Source organism: Microtus pennsylvanicus, chromosome 2 (assembly GCF_037038515.1).
Source record: "Microtus pennsylvanicus isolate mMicPen1 chromosome 2, mMicPen1.hap1, whole genome shotgun sequence".
Lineage (NCBI taxonomy): Eukaryota > Metazoa > Chordata > Mammalia > Rodentia > Cricetidae > Microtus > Microtus pennsylvanicus.
Window position 1 is genome coordinate 92,480,908 of NC_134580.1, and position 19,949 is coordinate 92,500,856.

General features: G+C 43.3%; 1 protein-coding gene across 1 annotated transcript in view; it reads right to left on the bottom strand.

Moving 5' to 3' along the window:
• Positions 1–16,125: 16,125 nt before the first annotated feature.
• Aqr (aquarius intron-binding spliceosomal factor) overlaps positions 16,126–19,949 on the bottom strand; it is an 80,153-nt gene continuing 76,329 nt past the window's right edge. Inside the window, exon 35 of the mRNA XM_075961738.1 lies at positions 16,126–18,690. Coding sequence (XP_075817853.1) covers positions 18,394–18,690 — 297 coding nt within the window. The 3' untranslated portion in view covers positions 16,126–18,393. The remainder of the gene's footprint in view (positions 18,691–19,949) is intronic.

A 19,949-nucleotide genomic window follows, 5' to 3' on the forward strand; every position in this document is an offset into this window, starting at 1 on the left:
CTAGTCATTTTCAAAAGAAAACAAAAGCAAAACAAAACCAAAAAAAGCCCAAGGAGAAAGTGAGCTTTCTGTCCCTTCAGAACTCACGTGGTGGGTGAAGCCATTGTTTGTTTTACTAATGAAGCGGCCACAGATTCAGTGCATTGTGGGCTGGATGTGCTCAGTTACTGAACAACTGTTGGCTCTCATTGCTGCTGTCACCGGTGATGTCAAAGGGCCACTATGGTTCGCCTGGTGGGGATGGGAAGACTTTGTCAGCATCCTTTGCTCGCTGAAAATTCGTTCCCAGAAGGCAAATGAGCACTTTCACTCATGTAAGAGGCCAGAGTAAGCCAGCTCTGTCTGTGCCCAATGGATTCCCCTCTCTATGCTGTGAATACCATTGGTTAATAAAGAAACTGGCTTGGCCTGGTAGGGTAGAGTAGAGACAGGCCGAGAAGACTAAACTGAATGCAGAAATGACTCCAAGATAGCAGGATGTCTCAAATCTCATCCCAGCATGAGTGTGTGCCCTGGACATCTGAACAGCCTCTAAGCATCTCAACAGGTTCCAGAAAGTCCTTCCTGGAAACTGAGACTGCCTCTCTGTAGTCCTTACTACCTATAAGGTCTAGTGAATCTGCTCCGTTTCAGGTACTTTCTGAAGCTCTTGAGTTGTTTGTTTGCTGACTTAGCTACCTTCCCTAAAGGTACTGTCCCTTAGAACAGTGGTTCTCAACCTGTGGGTCATGACCCCTCTGAGGACTGAACAACCCTTTCATGGGGGTCACAGAAAACCATCAGAAAACAGATATTTATGTATGATTCCTCACAGTAGCAAAATAAAGTTATGAAGTGGCAATTAAAATAATTGTATGGCTGGGGGAGTCAGCACGACATGAGGAACTGTAGTAATGGGTAACAGAATTAGGAAGGTTGAGATCCACTGCCTTAGAAAACCTTGTGTCTTAACAAGCTTCACTTCAAAGTGGAAAGTTTTATTCTGGAGGAAAGAGCAACACAACAGGGGTCTATGAAAAGCATTGTGAAGCAGGGACGGGCTTGGGAGGCCAGATGTGACAGCAGCATCAGAGATGACGCTGACCTTGTAAGTTGAGGAACTTGTCAGGCCAGTGGGAACGTCTTTTTAGCTAACACATCACCACTTGTACTTGGAGAAGAGGGATGTGCTGGCTCATGATGGACACTCTGAACCATTAAGGTGGGCTAGCAGTATTCAGCTGTGCTCCTATGTCACATGTCCCAGCACTTGGTTCATAGCCCTTGGTGTGTATGACACTGCCTTCCCCTCCCTGACCCCATGTTCTATCTGGCTTTGCTCTGACACGATGCCATTTTTGCACTGCCTACTAGGATCAACTTGGCACTTTTCCTGGTCCTTCCCTGATGCCTCCACAATCTGATCCTGTACCTAGGAATAACTAGCTCATCTAACCTTGCTTGAGAATCAGGACATTGTCTCTGTGGTAATGGGTGTTGGTCTCTAGATCGTGGGTCCTTGGCTAAGAAAACAAGAATGGATTGATCTCACTCAACTACTGAACTTCAGCATTCTTGTGGAAATATCATTTCAGAATTTGTCAAATGAAATGAATCTTTCATTATATATTCTTTACAAAGGAATTAGGGCTGTCCTGAAATGTTGAAAACACTAGGAATGGGGTGTTGTCTAACTGCGTATGTAACACTCGCTCCATGCAGCTATTTTAATGATCTAAAGTTCAGTTCAGATTTGCTCTGACAGTCTCGCCAGCCACATTTGTGACATGGGTGGACATGGGGCAGCACACGCAGGACATTGCCGGCGTTGCCGGGTTTTCCCCAGTACTCATACTGCACAGGGAAAGTCATTGAGCATGCTACAGAGAAGAATGGTACCATCAGGTCTGTGACGTGAATGGCCGAGAGAGGGGAGGGAAACATTGGGTCAGCTGACCTTTGCGGAATACTGAAGATGTCACAAGTCTGATTAGCAACTTGGAACATTCAGAGAAAGACAAGATAGACTATGGGATGGATAGAAAAAAGAACACCCCTCAGTTTACATATTTGTCCAGTTCTTTGGCCTTCTCTCTGGCTCTGTCCCCTTGAACACCCTGGGCCAGGACCTCAACGCTGCTTTCCCCTCTTCCGCATTCCTGTTTCTCTCCTTCATGCCAGGGCCTTCCCTCACCAGCACAGGTGGTTAGGAGGTGGGGGCCAGTGGCTGTCAGAGACGCCAGTGTCCAGAGCATGCTTGCACTGGTTAGCTTTTGTCAACTAGGTATAAACTAGACCTAGGAAAAAGGAATCTCAGTTGAGAAATTGCTTCCAGTTAGATTGAACTGTGGGCATATTCATTGGGATGTTCTCTTGACTGCTAATTGATGGAGAAGGGCCCAAGATGCAGTGGGCAGTGCCACTTCTAGGCAGGTGGGCTGGCGCTGCATGATACAGAGACCTGAATGTGAGCCCGGAGGTCAGTCAGTGAGTAGCATTCCCCTGTGGTCTCTGTCTCAGGTCCTGCCTCCTGGTTCCTGTCCTGAGTTCCTGCCTCAGCTTCCCTTCACGGTGGACCGATAAGTCAAACAAACCCTTTCCTTTCCAAGTTCCTTTTTGACAGTGTTTTATCATAGAAGTAGAGAAATAAAGAAAGGTAATACCATAGGCCCGTAGGCAGAATCTCTAGTGATAAGTTTTTACATTACTTTTCATGAATTGAGAAAGCTGCCATAGTGCTCCAGCGCCCAATAACTAAAAACATTAGGAGGTGACAAAAATGATTTTTGAGATGCATTCAGTAAGGGGTGACCAGAAAAATTCTTGGTGACTAAGTTACTCAGAAAGTTGAGTAGTTCAAATGTCTCTCCCTCCGCCCTCCGAGTCTGGTAGGAATCGTAATGCTACTGTATAATGTGAAAATTTTCAAATAGAACTAAACCCAGGTCTATAAATACACATGATTAAGGCTTCAAATATAGCAGTGCTTTCTTTTCATGGGGGCTATTTCTGTGTGGTGATTGCCTGGCTGATATGCAATTTCAGAATACAAATGGCTTTTCTCCATAACTAATGGGGAAGTTGGCCGGGTGCTGCACACCCAGGTCCTCTCTGAGAAAAAGTCTGTTCAGCTGTGCCAAGGACTCTTCTGGATTATGTAAGCAGAGTGGACAAGAAGCAGTGGTGTGACTGCACTTGCCATTAGGATGAAATAGTCTCTGTTTGGTTTGTTTCTGGTTCTAGAATACTGGCCCTTCTGGTCATAAATCATACAATGGTCAGCCACAAACAGGAGCCCAGCGCCTATTGCATGCTAAATTGAATAGACTGCAGTGTAAATCAGGCATAAATGCCAACAGGGTCTGAGTCTAGATTCACAAGCACTTAAAAAAAAGTTTAAATAAGAACGATGTAAATTCATTTATAACCACAGTGATTAAAACATAAAGGTCTGGCTTCAATGGAACCACCGACTCCTACGAGCAAAGATGGTCCAAGGAGTTGGTCATCTCATCCCATCCCATACAAAGGGGGGACTGAGGACCATGTGGACCCTCAGTGTCATGGAGCCACCTCTCTAAGGTCATCACAGCCAACAGAACCCCATTCTCGGTCAGTGCTCAGGCCACGTTTCATCAGTAGAATGAAATTGTGATGTTGGGTGTGCTTTAAACGGGGGTGAATTTGGTGTCAACGTGCAAATACTAGTTCCCTGTCTCATTCTGTGACTTTGACAAATAGCATTTAGGGAAGTTGAGCTTTGAAAAATGCCAACATCCTAGGGTAATTGGAGAGATAAAGCACTTGAAAGCCTGGCGTCTGTTATATAATACATATTAATTACCAAGTGGGCAGGAGACATTTTAATTTGACTAGAAAGTCGTTCTTTAGTCTCAGTGATATCTGACCTTTCTGGTCTGGCTTCTGAATGCTCTTTTGGGGAGCATTTGGATGGCCTTTCCTGACTGCCTATGTTAGGCTAGAGTTAGACCAGGTGTAGAGAAGCCAAGCAGCAGGGTCGGAACACAACCAGGTGGTGAGACTCTAAACTTTGTGTGAAAGAAACAGATGCGAAGCAGTCGCTCGTTAAGATAAAGGGATAAGTGGGGACGAGGCATACACCAAAACCACCTCACAAGCCCAAGCCCAGAAAGAGCTAGACAAGCCAATAAAAGTGAAACTTGAAGTCTCTGCTCTAACACAGTCTCTAATTTTATATTAATATTTTTAAATTCTTGCTCTTAAGCATGATCCCTAAAGTCATGAGCTTTAGACCCTGCCGGGGCTAAGCTGCTCAGGGACAGCAAGAGGAACTTGGAGCCCAAGGCCACCCTGGGATTCCATTCCCACCATCTCCCAGTGCCTGCCAGAAGCAGCAGACATTACAGAGAAGGATCTGTTTGCGGATGTCTGTAATGATATTTCATTTGTATTTTAATAAATAAAGCTTGCCTGAAGATCAGAGAGTAAAACAGCCCCACTGGTCAGTCTTACAGATGAGGCAGTGGTGACACACACCTTTTAATCCCATTAGCTACACTAGTTTGCAAAGAAACTGGGTGGTGGTGGTACACGCCTTTAATCCCAGTCCTAGAGAGGAGTATAGGATGCGGGGAGACAGCTCTCAGGCTCAGTCTCATTCTGAGGATCCTGGAGGCAGGATTGCCATTTCAGACTGAGGTAGATGTAAGAGCCAGTGGCTGGCTGTTTTGCTTTTCTGACTTTCAGGGGGAACCCCAATTTCTGTTTCTGGGTTTTTATTAATTGTGCTACAGGTATCTCTGGATTTCTTGTGGTAGAGAAGACAAGCACTTGTAGTAAATGAACTGGGCATAGTGTCTTTCCTGAAATTCCAGGAATCAGGATGCCAAGGCAGTATAATCCTGAGTTCAAGGCCAGCTTGGTGTACAATTCTGTCTGGGTGTTCACAGGCTCTGTAGCGAGACCCTGTCTTAAACACCAACAAAAGTCCCATCTCTGCGCCTTCTTTTACCTCTAACAGCTGTTGGCAAATCCTAGTGCACGACAGCTAACCTCAGAAGCTTTTTGGGACTGTATGGGTTACAAAGATAAAAGCTGTGGTTTTTTTTTAAATAATTCATTTTATATGTTAGATTCCCTTGAGTGGGGGTTAAAGGTGGCTGTGAGCTTACTGACTTGGGTCCTCTGGAAGAACAGTCCTCTTCACCTCTGACCCATCTCTCATGCCCCCAGATTTTATTTATTTTTTTAAACCAATATGCTATTACTCTTTATTTATTTGAGTGCAGAGGTGAGAGAACTTTTGGGAGCTGGTTCTTTCCTTCTCCCTTATGGGTCTTGGGGATTAAGACGACGTGGTCAGGCTCGGCAGCAAGTGCCTTTATGCTCTGAGCCATCTCACTGGCCCTCACAGTTGTTTGAAGTTGTCCTGGTTATTAGGGCTGTGGAACTGAGATGTTAGAGTGTATAAGGCTGTGAACCTATAAGCCCAGCATCGGAATGTTTTCTTCTAGTTATTACTGATTAGATTATCTGACACACTGGCTTAAAAGCTCAGCAGACCGCAGTAAAAGGGGGAAAGTAAGTCTCTGGCAGTCACAATGTGACAAAGACAGCTGCGTTCAGAATTTTCCTGGGGGGGGGCTGGAACCTCCAAATATTCCAAGCCTTAATCTGAGGCTTGGAGGGAGCTGCAGCTCAGGAAGGGGGTACCACTAGGACTGAAGTGGCTCTCTCCAGGACAGTGAGCCAGCCTGGGCAGCTGACAAAAGAGTCAGTCCTGTGCAACATTTTGAATACAGTGCCAGGCGCCTGTGTTTGTACAGACTGAAAAAAATAGAAGGGACAGAATAGAAACAGTGGGAAGCATCCAGGTACTAGAAATGCCAAAATACCTCAAGGAAATAGAAGACAGGATAAGAGTTTCATCCAAGGATTAGAGTTTGCTAACACACACACAGACACACACACACACATGTATATATAGAGAACTAGAGTTTTTTATATATCTATATCAATATGTATATGTATAAATGTATAAATAAATTAAAATAAAAAAGCAAGCAAGCAAACAAACAAAAAACCAGAATGGTAATTATGGAGAATGAAGTAGTGGAGATAAAATCAAAACCCTGAAGATGGTTTAACATCATGTAGAACAGAGCTGAAGGAGGGCATCGGTGTGGGTAAGAGAAGCGAGTAAAACACTGAGCAGCCCATAAAACCGGATAGCATCTTTAAGGAGCAATGGAAGAGAGACAGAGGTAAGGGATAAGATATTAAATGATGTTTCTCAGCACTCAAAAATGATACACCACCACAAAGAATTCTAGACATAGTAAAGACACCTTTCAGATTTAAAGGTGAAATAAAGACAACTCCAGAAAAAAACAACAACTGGACAGTATCAGGGGTACATATACTTGTACTGAAAAAAAATGAGGGGATGCAATTCCTCCTAGAGAAAGAAAATGATCTCAGAAGCACAGAAAGGGTAGGAAGAACAGGAGCAGGCCAAATACATGAAACTGCACGGTAGGTAAACGCATGCTAACTCAGGAAACAATGCTAATGGCTACATTTTAACTGCAAGATGGACAACGAGATGACATTTGTATGAATAGTAAGGGAGGAGGGGCCAGGACAGTCAGCCTTGCAAAGACTTAGCATTAAACCGGAAGTGAAATGGGGCTAATTCTTCAGAGGCCAGAGTAAGTCAAAAATGCCCTAGTGATCTTTGGGATAACTAGAATATAGTAGAAGTGAGGTAAGGAAATGGAGGAATGAAAAGGTACTTTATATATGCAACAGGAACAAGGAAAGAGAGCAATTAGGGAACACTGAAATATCCAAAACATCTAGATATAGAAAATTATTTACAGTTAAATGACCTAATCTATTTGAAATACAAACATCGTCTGATTGCACAGACTGCTTGCAGAAGAGAAATTTTAACTATAAGAACACAGAACGATCCAAAGAGATGAGCAGAGCTGCGCCGGGAGGAATCTAAGCAAAAGAAAACTAAATTGGTGTAGTTAGATTATCATTACAGTAAAGTACAGTTTGAGGCCAGAAACACTGCAAGAGTTAAGTCTATTTCCTGATTATAAAAGCATTTCTAATTGGGAAGGAATTATAATTCAAAATCTGTACATATACATAATAATATACCCTCAAAATAGGGACAGCAAAAAAAAAATCATGAAGAGAAGTGTGTGCACTCATGACCACAGAGGACCTCTGTGTGCTCGCACTTCCACCCTCCCGCTGTGTATGCGCGCATGTGTGTGTCTATTTGTGTGTTTGTGTGTGCATGCGTGTGTGCATGTTTGTCCCTCTGAGTGTCTAACAGAAGGCTGCTCTCCACCCAGGAGTTTCTCACGAGGGTTGCATTTGCAGCAGGAAACCTTGAGGGAGGAGGAAATGCCTCCCACTGGGATGAGGAGCAAATTTGTTTGCTGTGCTGTAAGGGCTGAGGGATCCCCTGCTTCTCACAAACCGCTCTCCTCATTCCTGTGGGATCTGGGTAGGGAGAGAAAGTGACTCAAGCACTGATGCTCACGCTGCTATGAATGACACAGCCCCCTTGACCGGGCACAGCCCCCTTGACCGGGCACAGCCCCCTTGACCGGGCACAGCCACCTTGACTGACTGGGCACAGCCCCCTTGACTGGGCACAGCCCCCTTGACCGGGCACAGCCCCCTTGACCGGGCACAGCCCCCTTGACCGGGCACAGCCCCCTTGACCGGGCACAGCCCCCTTGACTGACCAGGCACAGCCCCCTTGACCGGGCACAGCCCCCTTGACTGGGCACAGCCCTCTTGACTGACTGGGCACAGCCCCCTTGACTGGGCACTTGGGAATCTTCTGTCAGAAATGCACTATTAGCTTAAGAAGGGTAAAAGAAATCATACTCCAAGCCAACAGTATGCTGCACACAATAGAAGAGGCCCCGATAAAATGGCATGGGAAAGGTAATCAAGAGAGCAGGGAAAAACATATACGGTATAGGTTTATGAATATATGACTTTAATTTACAGGCAAGAACTGTAATTTAAATTAAAGGGAGAATACTAAATAGCAAAGGAAGCCTATCCATTAGGAAGATATCATAATTTTATAGTTCTTTGCTTTCAATAACAGCTTTAAAATGCTCAACACAAAATCTGGTAGGACTAGAATAATTGATGAGTAAATCTGCAATCATACTGAGATTTTAAAAAATATATTTTGGGGGCAGGAGAATGGTTCAGTTGGTAAAGAACTTTTCCTACAGCATGAGGAACTGAGTTCAGATGCCTCAAACCTATGGCTTCTTAAAAACTGAGGTTGGCAGAACATCCCTGTAATCCCAGCATTAGAGATTGGACAGGAGGATCTTGGCAGCTTGCTCAGCAGCAATCTTCAGGTAACATGAAATAAAAATCATTATCTATTTCAAAGGATTACCACTCTTCAGAACGTGCCCTCTGTTACGAAATGAAGGCAGAAATGTGTAATAAAACGACAAGACACTTACAAACTGAATAACAGCCTTCTTAAAAAGTGAGATGTTTGAAGGAAAATCCACACAATACAAAAGTAACCATTCGAAAATGAGTTGTGCACAGTTGACTTTGGGGCCAAAGGGAGCTTGCCTGTTAAAAATACATGCTGGGCGGTGGCGGTGCACACCTTTAATCCCAGCACTCGGGACAGAGGCAGGCGGATCTCTGTGAGTTTGAGGTCAGCCTGAGCTACAAAGCCAAGGCTATACAGAGAAACCTGTCTTAAAAAAACAGTACCAAAACCAACCAACCAACCAACCAACCAACCAAACAGACAGACAGACAGACAGGGGGCTGGGGAGACAACACAGTTGGTGAAATGCTTTCTGCAGAAGCTTGAGAAACTGAATTTGATCCATAGCATCAAAAGCCAGGGGTGGTGGCAGAAGCTTGTCATTCTAGCACTAGGAGGAGGAGACAGGAGGATGCCTGAGAGCTAGCTGGTCAGCTAATCTAGTTGAACTGGGGACTCCCCCACGTAGGCAGATCTCTGTGAGTTTGAGGTCAGCCTGATCTACAAAGTCAAGGCTACACAGAAAAACCCTGTTTCAAAAACACAGTACCAAAACCCACCAACCAACCAACCAACCAACCAACCAAACAACCAAACAAACAACCAACCAACCAAACAAACAAACAGACAGGGAACTGGGGAGACAGCACAGTTGGTGAAATGCTTTCTGCAGAAGCTTGAGAAACTGAATTTGATTCATAGCATCAAAAGCCAGGGGTGGTGGCAGGAGCCTGTCATTCTAGCACTGGGAGGTGGAGACAGGAGGATGCCTGTGAGCTAGCTGGCCAGCTAATCTAGTTGAATTGGGGACTCCCCCACATTCAGTAAAAAAAACCTGTCTAAAAAAATAAAAGTGGGGAGTGGTAGACGAAGATATCAAATACCAATCTCCTGACCCTATCTTCGTTACTTTCCTATCGCTGTGAAGAAATACGGCGACCAAGGCAACTTCCAGAATAGTTTACTGGGGCTTATAGTTTCAGGTTAGTTTGTGATCGTTGGGGAGAACATGGCGGCAGGCAGGAAAATAAGGCACTGGAGCAGGAGCTGAGAACTTGTATGCTGTGACATTCAATAACCACGAGGCAGAGAGAACTTACTGGGAATTGTGTTCCCCGTCATGATGATAATGGATTGAACCTCTGAAATTGTAAGCCAGCCACGCCAATTAAGTATTTTCTTTATAAGAGTTGTTGTGGTCATGGTGTCTCTTCACAGCAATAGAAATCCTAAGACTTATTCTTACTTATGAATGCCCAGCCTTAGCTGGGCTGGTTTCTAGCCAGCTTTCCTAACTTAAATTAAACTGTTTCTCTTCTTCTACATTTTGCCTCTTAGCTTTTGACTTTCCTTTATTCTGTATGTCTTTCTTCCCTTCTTACTCCATGGCTGGTCCCTGGCATTCTCTACTCCTCCTTTTCTCACTCCTCTCTCTTCTTCTCCCTAGATTTCTCCTTCTATTTATTCTCTCTGCATACTAGCTCTATCTATTCTTTCTCCTCTCTAGTATTGACTATTCAGATCTTTATTAGACCAATCAGCTGTTTTAGGCAAGCAAAGTAACACAGCTTTATAGAGTTTAACAAATGCAACATAAAAGAATGCAACACATCTTTGCATCATTAAATATTCCACAGCATAAATGAATGTAACACACCTTAAACTAATATTCTACAACACACACATATACAGGTGCATATCTTAAAGGGCTGCCCATAAATAATTTGCCTTAATTGTTGGGAGTGATAATATAGGAGTTTCATGTGTTCCCTTTTTCTTATATGCATAGTGACATATGAAAATCATTATAGTGAAATGTGAAGGAAAGTTCCTAGAATTTAAACAATACACATTATTATTATTGTTTTTTTTGAGACAGGGTTTCAATATGTATTATTTTTATTTATGTGTGTGTGCCTGTATGAATTCATGTGCATCGTGTGCATGCAGGAGCCCCTGGAGGCCAGAAGGGACATCAGGCACCTTCAGATACCCTGGAGCTGGAGTTCCAGGAAGTTGTGAGCTGCACATGATCTTCTACAAGAACAGGAAGCATTCTTTACTGCTGAGCCATCTCTTCAGCCCATGAATTCTCTTTAAACAAGTTCATTTTGGTCATCTATTTTTATCACTCAGAGTCAGTATTTGATCCTTTTCCTTTGGGAAACAATCCAAAAAACTCCAGAGAAACCAGAAGATGAAAATGCAAATGCCAGTTTCAGCAAAACCAGAAAAGAGCTAACATCTGTATACTCCAAAATAGGCAAGAAGAGCTGTCAGAAGCTGGAATCCAGCACAGGGTGGCAGGACCATGGCTGAGAACTCAGGAGATGGGGTTGAGACCCAGACAGGATGGTAAGAGGGAGGTTCGTGGCCTAGGATATCAGCAGATGTTCGCTTGCTGCAAATGTGGGCTGCCCACCGGGCATCAAGTCACATCCCTATTCACAGTGGTTGGTCCAGAGAGGTCTCCTTAACTCAGTTTGATTCTAAGCCAGTGTGGAACACCAAATGAAGCTGCACATAAGTAAGCCATTTGTTCAGAAAATTGTGGTCACAGAGGCCTTTATCTGGTGTCTTCTATACTTACCCTAAAGGAACTATCTAGGAAGAGCCAATCTCTCCTGAAATTGAGTCAAGAAGCAGAGTGGGAAATGTATTGGCAACAGCAGCCCCAGAACTTATTTCTGTAGCTGAGAAATAACAAAGAGACTCAGGCTCTTGGCCACTTTAAAGCCCATAGGTGCACTTTTCAACTCGCGTGCACAGGTGCTGAGTTTGAGAGTGAATGCTGACTGGTGGCTGAGCCAGTAAATGGACAAGTAGTTTAAACCATAGATCTTCGTAGGTGCGATCTGCCTCCTTACTGAACTCATGTTGTTTATAACCTGCTCTGCCACTGCTTAAATAGAACGTGACTTTTAGATAATTAATTAGCACGGAGGTTTCTGTCCATTATGTGCTTCTCATGTCTTTTTCCAACCAGAATAAATAATTTGGCTTTCACGTATTTAGTATAAACACTGTTAATATCAGACCATCTTTTCTAGAGAAGTCTTATTTCCTTCTGGTCCTTGTAATCCAGGCTCCTCTGGTATGCTAACCATGACAGCAAATCTTTAGTAGGCTTGCCTACTTAGGTGCAAAGTTCGAGCGCTGCCTTTTCTACTTTGACCTGTCTCAAGAAGTGCATGATAGAGGGGTATTTGCCTACGTCTCAGTTCAGTTAATTGTAGTGTCCTAAACAAACCACTGAAGATCTTGGTGTTCTTATTCACAAACCACTGGAGTTGCATCTGGCTTTGTATATATTGTATATAGTTTTGTATTAGGCTTAGAACTCTCTTATTTAGACAAAAGGGAGAGGTGTTGTGGGAATTCCTTCAGCCAATAGCCTTTAAGATACCGGCCCACTTTTGGTGTGGTCTCATGTACTATAAATGCAGATGAAAAGCATGTGCAGCCCCTTTTCTTCTGCTGGATTTGGTTCCAGTTCCCAGCATACACAGAGGACTGTGGATCACTATACCCTTACTGTGAGTTTATCCCCAAATAAACCAACCTTTGTTATATTCCATCTCGGGCTATTGTGGAGCTCTGTGGTATAACTATGTTGCCTGACACACACAGGTGACTCCCAGAGCCTTTACCAGCTTAGCTTAGACTGCAAGACAAAGGATGTATTGAACACATGTGACATTAAGTCAGACTGAGAGGAAGAGAGGATCACGGCAGCAGTTATCAACCATGAGACTTCAATAAGTCATACTAAGTTTAAATATCCTCATGGGAGGAGATTACATCCAGCTCCCCCAGTTTTCTTCTGGCTAACTCCTACTAGCTGAGAACAAGAGAAATGAAGAGTTGGACTATGTTGGAAACATAAGCTCTTCCTGTACAATGGGGATGTGGAAGGAAGGGTTGGTGTAAACATCTGGAGCGCTGTATTAACGTGTAAACAGACTTACTGCTCAGTAACCTTCTCTCGAAGACCCACGTGAAGGATGCCATGGTACCCTGGCCAAAGTATCATTAAATTTGAATACCAAGGATACCGCTAGTAATGCCACATGACTCTCAATATAATACTAGATTATAATATTTTATACAAACCATTTCACCTCAAGTTTCCTCACTGAAAAAACATATTAGGGCTTTATTATCTAGTGGGGAAGTACACGTTCTTACTGATGTAAGATAATGGCTTCCAAGCCAAAGACTGAGGAAACAGCTACATAAGATGGCTTATTAAAAAACAAAAGCAAAAGTCCTTTGATCTAACCTCAAGCTTGAGAAATGCTAGATTGGAAGAAGTTAAATATTATTCTTTACAGCAGGCCTTTTCGGAACCTGTAATTAGCTACTAATGCACTGTGATTCTGTAAAAGGGGAATAATTAATTTTGATGCCTGTGTGCTTGACCATGGAACATTCTGTTCATAATATTTTGTAATGGTAGCATTGTCTGTAATATATACTTGAGAAATAGTGGGATCAGATATCATTGCATATATGGGCAAAAATTTAACCTGTTACCATGATATGATCTGAGGGATGTTCTGGGGGACTGAGCTAGGGTTTGTTCCGAGGAAGGAAAACTAGAGCATCCATAGCTCCTAGATTCCATTTAATTAAAATCCCTTGGGATGCTAACAAGCACCAGTGGATGAAAAGTCTCACGTGTCTTCATTTCCATCCTCTGCTCAGCACAGCTCCAGTTCCATTATCCTTAAACATCTATTAACATGATTGCTTCATAATTACCAAGGCTAACCGCCAAGCACTTTGCCAGGAAGCAAGACACTGCTTATCTTTAAATGCTCTTCTGGCTTGTGCAAAATGGTCAGTAGGTTTCTTTTTTTTAAACCCTTTATATGCCCTTAATTGAAGAAACATCTCTAAAACTACTATCTGAATGACTACAAGATAAGAAGAAGATAGCACATGGAAGACACAAATCAAAGCAGATGAACACAAAATCTGCTCTTAGAGTGGGACAATACCAGATTCAGCATCTACAGCAATTATCGGCCACAGACGCTTCATATGGGAAAAGCATGGTGGGACCTATCGACTTCCTTCTGGTCACACTGTGCCGCTCGAATTTTAATTTCAGAACAGCCTATGCTGCATGTTACCATGGACTCACACAGTAGTAATAGTCAATAGACTTATCTCTGAGGAGTCCCAAAGGTCAACTGCCTCCACGTGTCTGCTTCATTGCCCATCCTTTGTGCTGCTCCATGGACAGGAGTCCAGCTAAGTGCTGAAGACACAGCCTAACTGGCAATATCCCACACTGTCACAATGCTTTGGGAGAACTGGGAGAGCGAGTGGCATTTACCAAGAATGTAGGTTATTAGATATTTTCATACTCAGCACACGAAAACAAACGAACGCCTGAATTTTTCATGGTCTTATAGATAAAATCAGGGCTCAGAGAGATTATGTTTGCCTAAGGTCAAGCCAATGCCTAATAAATAACTAGGTAAAACCTGAGTCTGCTCTCAGTGAGTCCCAAGTCTGTTTTATACTACCCATGCTTGTTCTATCACAAACAACCTGCTTTTTTTTTATTTTTTATTTTTTTTTAAACAACCTGCTTTTTTATAGATCACAAATGAGGCAATTATATAGTTTCAGTATGAAGCAAAACATCTTTAAAAAAAAACTGGGAGGGAATTCCAGTGAATACTGAAATTTGCTTGCAATTAATTTTCCATACACTTTTATACCCCAATACAACAGGGGGAGAAGGCAAAAGACTGCTTTAACATGATACAAAGAACAACTAGAACAGTTACTGGCTTCAATACTTGAGACATCAAGTCATTTTTTTTTTTTTTTGAGGAAAGCTTTCTGTTGTTTAGGCAGTGAACCCACCCTAGGCCAAGCAACCCCAAGGCAGCCACTCCCTAGGTAAAAACTCCTAATTCAAAAGAAAAAGCAGAAGTATGCTAGAATTCTCTGACCTTTGGTCAGGGTGGAGTGGATCTACCTGTACGGGCCTTAACGTCCAAAACACCAAGTAACCACACCCTAGGTCAGGGTGTTTAGCCACACTTGTGGACAACTTTGAACAAGTTAAAACTCTCTGACCTTCAGAGCAGGTGGAAACAGGCTCACATTTTTGGGCCTTCATGATCTTTCCATTCTGTAACTGACTCTCCTCTTCCATCACGCAATTCCTATAAAAAAAAATCCCCATTTTCAGCACTTAGGATAGTTTCTGTGTTCCTGATGGGACTCTGACTGGTTCATAAAATGTTTAAGTGCAACAAAATTGGTTTGCATGAAGTTTAAAATGTTAAGTCTTCTATCGATCCTGTCTCCTGGGAGGCTAAGTCTCAGCTACAACAAAGCAAACAAAGTCACAGAACCAATAGGCTGAGAAAGACCTTAAGATGTCTTCATGCTAACAACTGCCCAATGCAGAAATCCCGTGCAATGTCTGACAAGATGGTTGTAAGCTTCAGTGGATATCTTCAGTGCTAGTGTATTTGTTAGTTATAGTAGCAATACTGCTGTGTAACAAACCACCCCAAAACTTGGTGGCTTAAAATAACAGGCATTTTCTTTCTTTGTGCTCATGGGCTTGGTTAGCACTACTCTGAATATAAGTTGCCGAATTCTGGCACCATCTGGGTTCAAGGCTGTTCTATGCATCTACTGTATTTCCTCTTTAGTCTAGACACTACCTGAATGCTTTTTTTTAAAAATATTTTTACTGAGCTCTACACTTTTCTCTGCTCCCCTCCCCTTCAACTCTTTCCCAACGTCCCCATGCTCCCAACTCACTCAGGAGATCTTATCTTTTTTTAGTTCCCAGAGCAAAACATCTTAACTTTTATCATCACACTGACTTTAAAGTTTTACTAATGTCTAGACCTTTCTAGCCATTTGGCTACATCAATGGAGGTCTTTACTCTCTACTGTTGTAACGAACTTTCATAACTCAGTGTTTGGGGAAGAAAAAAGCCTCACTACGTTGACTGCCTCATTTCATCTTCATTCTTGGGGCACACACACCTTTCTGTCTCTTTAAAAAACAGGTTTCCAAGCTATGACATATTCAAATATGAAAAAGTTTGGAGAGCTAGGGAAACACTGGTCACATGACTTCAGTACCCATCTGATGCAACTCCAGACTAAATGGGGAACTCCAGAGTCGCTGCAGCAATCCAATCACTCATGTGTTATCCTTTTAGACTGTGAACCAGGCACATCCTCAGGACTCTGAAGTTTGATTCTACTGTTTCCTTATTATTAAAGAGGCAGGAGAGAGAAAGAGTGGGGGGGAGGGGAAGGAGGGAGGGAGAGGGAGGAAGACAAGACAGACAGACAGCAAATCTCTTTTCCAATTGCTATAAAAATTCACGGGTTCTGTATCAACTGCATCTCATTGGCCTTCAGAGTGAATGAACAATTAAAAATTGAACCCCCAGAGTCATTACCATATTTTAATTACTTTGACTAAATACTTGGCCAGGGTCCACCATGATTTAGTTTTACTGTGACAGAAAGAGCCAGCAGAAAAACAAACAAACAAACTACAGTCATCTAGGCAGACAGTGATACATGCCCAGACGTGAGCTTGTTTTGCTTTCTAGTATTTAATTCATACCTACTAACAGGTGGAGGGAAACATCTTTTCCAGGAAACACCATAATACAGCAAAGCTGCTTTCCTTCCCTTACAGTCTGCTAGAGTCTATTCAAAATGAAAATAATTCCATGAGTGCTGTTCCCCATACTCAGGCTCACGGCACCTGTTTTCAAAGTCTTGTATCAGAGAAATTATGTAACCGGCTATCTGGCTTGATCCTTACTCTGAGAAAACAGGCCACGGTTTTTTGCTAGGTGTTTCTAGCCCTTCATCCTCTCCTCACAGACTTACACTAGTGTTATGGTGCAATAGCACACCGTAAGCCGAGAATGTGGCTCCTGCCTGGTAGCTGAACAAACTTTGTCACTTAAAATGTAAGTGACTTGACTTTCTGGGTTTTACTTCTTTATGTGTTAATCATTTCTTTGCACTATCAGGATCAGAGGGATCGCAGTATGGTTCTTTCTTTAAAGGTTCCTTGGATGCGGTCAAATCTATGGGCACTAGAGGGAAGACTTGTGTAAATGTTCCCTCGGCAACTCTAGCAGATCAAAGTGGAGAAAAGAGAACTAATGGTCAATTCCTGCGTCCCACGTCCACAGTGCAGGCTGCCTTCTGCTCCTGCCACCATGCCCAGGGTCGTTATCGGAAGAGGTCACTTTTCAGAAACCATCAGTTCCAGTCACTGTTAGTTTCAGCAGCACAGTCTCACTCACAAGGGCAGCCGTGATCCGTGCAGAGGCTTCTCGAGCCACAGAGTGCATGGTTACCAGGGGACCTGGCTGGAATACAGATTTCGGTAAACAGAGAACTTCTACATCTCTAAGCAACTTCAGTATACCACCAATGCTGCTGGCTGGAAGACCACACTTCTGTAACAAGGTCCTAAGACATCGGCCTCCTCACATTTGACCAAGAGAGTTCAAAAGGGCACAAACACAGAGCTGCCACGGCCGGCGGCCTCCACACTGTAGGCGGCTTCCGCACTGCACACAGGAGTTAAGTTCTCTCACGCCTACTGCCCAGACTTGGGTCCTGCCGACAGTCCTGGTCTAGTGAACGATAAATCCTGGTTCTGTTGCTCCAGCCTTATCTGGTGCCACAGTGTTGTGGAGAACCTATCCCGTGTCCAAGGTTCCAATTACTTGGGTCTAAAGTGGGCCCTACCAATAAATAAGACTCCAATGGACAATCAGGCATGTCCAACTTTTTGGCATTGTACCAGAGTTCATGCTTGAGAGCAACACAATTGGGCTGGAGAGATGGCTCAGGGGTTAAGAGTACTGGTGACCGGGGTTCAATTTCCAGCACACCTGTAACTCCAGTCCCAGGGAATCTGCTATCTTCTTCTGACTTCCATGCATGTGGTACACAGACATACATGCAAGCAAAATACCTACGTACACACAAAATGAAAATAAGCAAATCTTAAAAAGAACTATGCAATTTAAAAAAAACTGCAAAACACATGAAAAGTTTTAAGTAAGCTTCTGATTTTGAATTGGACTGCATAATAGCTGCCCTTGGCTACATGGTGCCCATGGGCCACACACACCTGGGTGACTAAACCATTTTTTCAGGTCCAAGGAAGAAAATTTGTTCATGTTCTTTGGCAGACTGCAAAGACCTTTACCCCATGGCTATTTATGTCCTTACGGGAATAATGGGAGCAAGGCTCCAGGCTCGAGCGCCTGACAGTGCGCAGTCTACCCACCTGGGACCCGGTTCACAGGTTGCTGAACAATACTCCAGTATTGTGCGGCCTTTTTCCTAGAGACTCCTACTAAATGTGTGAGTTATGCGCCGGGCTGAGGTTTAGCTGGCAGTATGCATGCCAGCCTAGCATCTACAGGCCCCAGGTTTGATCCCACGCAGGACATGAGAGAAGTTTAGCAGAGTGCAAGCAACCCCAGTACTAGGGAGGTGGGTGCAGAAGATCGCGAGTTCATGGTCGTCTTTAGCTGCACAGGGAGCTCACTCAGGAGAACCTGAAGAGAAAAAGGGCGAGTACGCCTTACACATTCTATAGAAAATTATTTTAATGCAGGTATCATTACAGACACCTTCAGCAATCAAAATTATTTTCTCATTTGAATGAACAAACAAACCTGGAGTTTATATATTTACAAATTTAAAAATATACAAAATAAGGAAACCAGCTAATAAAAACAAGGACAGAACATCAGATGGTGTCATTAAAGTCATATAGCGAGTGTGAAAATAATAGTTTATAAATGGAATGTCCCAGGAAAGGCTTCCGTGAGCTATTTGGTCTCTGCAGAGACAGAAGCAGCATCTTCTGCTGCTGCAGACCCAGGCTCGGCGGCAGGAGCAGTGTCACACAGGGCAGAGACATCTTCTATCTCACTGGAGGCTGTCTCGGTCTGACTGGAGCACTCAGGCTGAGAGGCTGGGGTCTCCTGACTCAAGCTGGCTTCTGTTGGACTGGGTATGAGGTTAGCTTGAGCAGCTGTGGTTTCTTCTTCTGCTTCCATTTCTGTTTCTTGATTCTGAACTTCCTCACCTTCTTCCACCATTGCAGGTGGTAGCTGTAAGAAAGTCTAATAACAAAATACCATATGAATGTGAGTGTCAAGATCACTGGCTTAGAAAGCTGAGCAAGCTCACATATTACATCACTTTCTTAATACACAGCTTCTGCTACAGTTTTTCAGACACTGCTAGCCATTTGATGTGACAAATTCGACACTTTTAAACAATAACCTTGATTCTGCTAATGGCAAAGAATATATCTCTGTGTCACATGTAAGTAAAAACCTACATGAAAAATCCTGAGAGTTTTAGTGAGAGGAGTGTTTGACAATGCTTCCGAGAAAGCACAGTGGTTGGTTAGCATTACCCGCCACATCAGCTCGAGGTTCAGGTTCACTGAAGGTGTCTGTGAGGAGAGCCAATTTTAAGAGCAGGACATGGTGGGAGTGAAGGGCGGGCAGGGCTCAAGCCTCCAGCTCATTCATCTGGAGCAGCACAGCCATCCATGCCTAGCTTTTCCTCAATGCCTTGGCAGCTGGGGCCAAGCAATAGTTCTTTCCTCCTAGATTTTGTTTAGCTAGTCAGAAATTTTTTTTCTTTTTTTTTTTTGTTTTTGTTTTTTTTTTTTTTTTTTTTTTGTTTTTCGAGACAGGGTTTCTCTGTGGTTTTGGAGCCTGTCCTGGAACTAGCTCTTGTAGACCAGGCTGGTCTCGAACTCACAGAGATCCGCCTGCCTCTGCCTCCCGAGTGCTGGGATTAAAGGCGTGCGCCACCACCGCCCGGCCAAAAATTTGAAAACATTTTAAAAGTACCACTCAAGAGCAATGGGCACTCGGGGCAGAGCTAAGAGATGGAGATACACAGACTTGAAATTGGTAAGGTACTAATTTCCCCAAATTGACCACATACAATTTCACTCCTGGAGGCAGTGTCTCAATTACAGTGGGCTTTGAAAGGGCTAGAAACTGGCTGGCTGCGTCTAGGTAGAACGGGTCATTTTTGAAAAAGAATGGAATTAAAATATTCATTTTGCCCCATTTTAAGATCTGCTTATTCGAACTGACTATAACCCAGGAGCACGGTGATGGTGAAGGGATGGACAGATACCCCGAACTGTGGAATACAGTGGAGTACAGAAAGAACACTCATGTACACAGTCGATATTTTGGGTTTACTTATTATCATTTTTTTTGGACTAAGGTGACAAATTCAAAAGAGAATAAAACAGTCTACTGAGGAAATGGCATTATATGATACAATATCCACATATGGACGAATAATATAATACAGCATGGAATCTTGCCAGAATGAAATCAAAATCTATCCC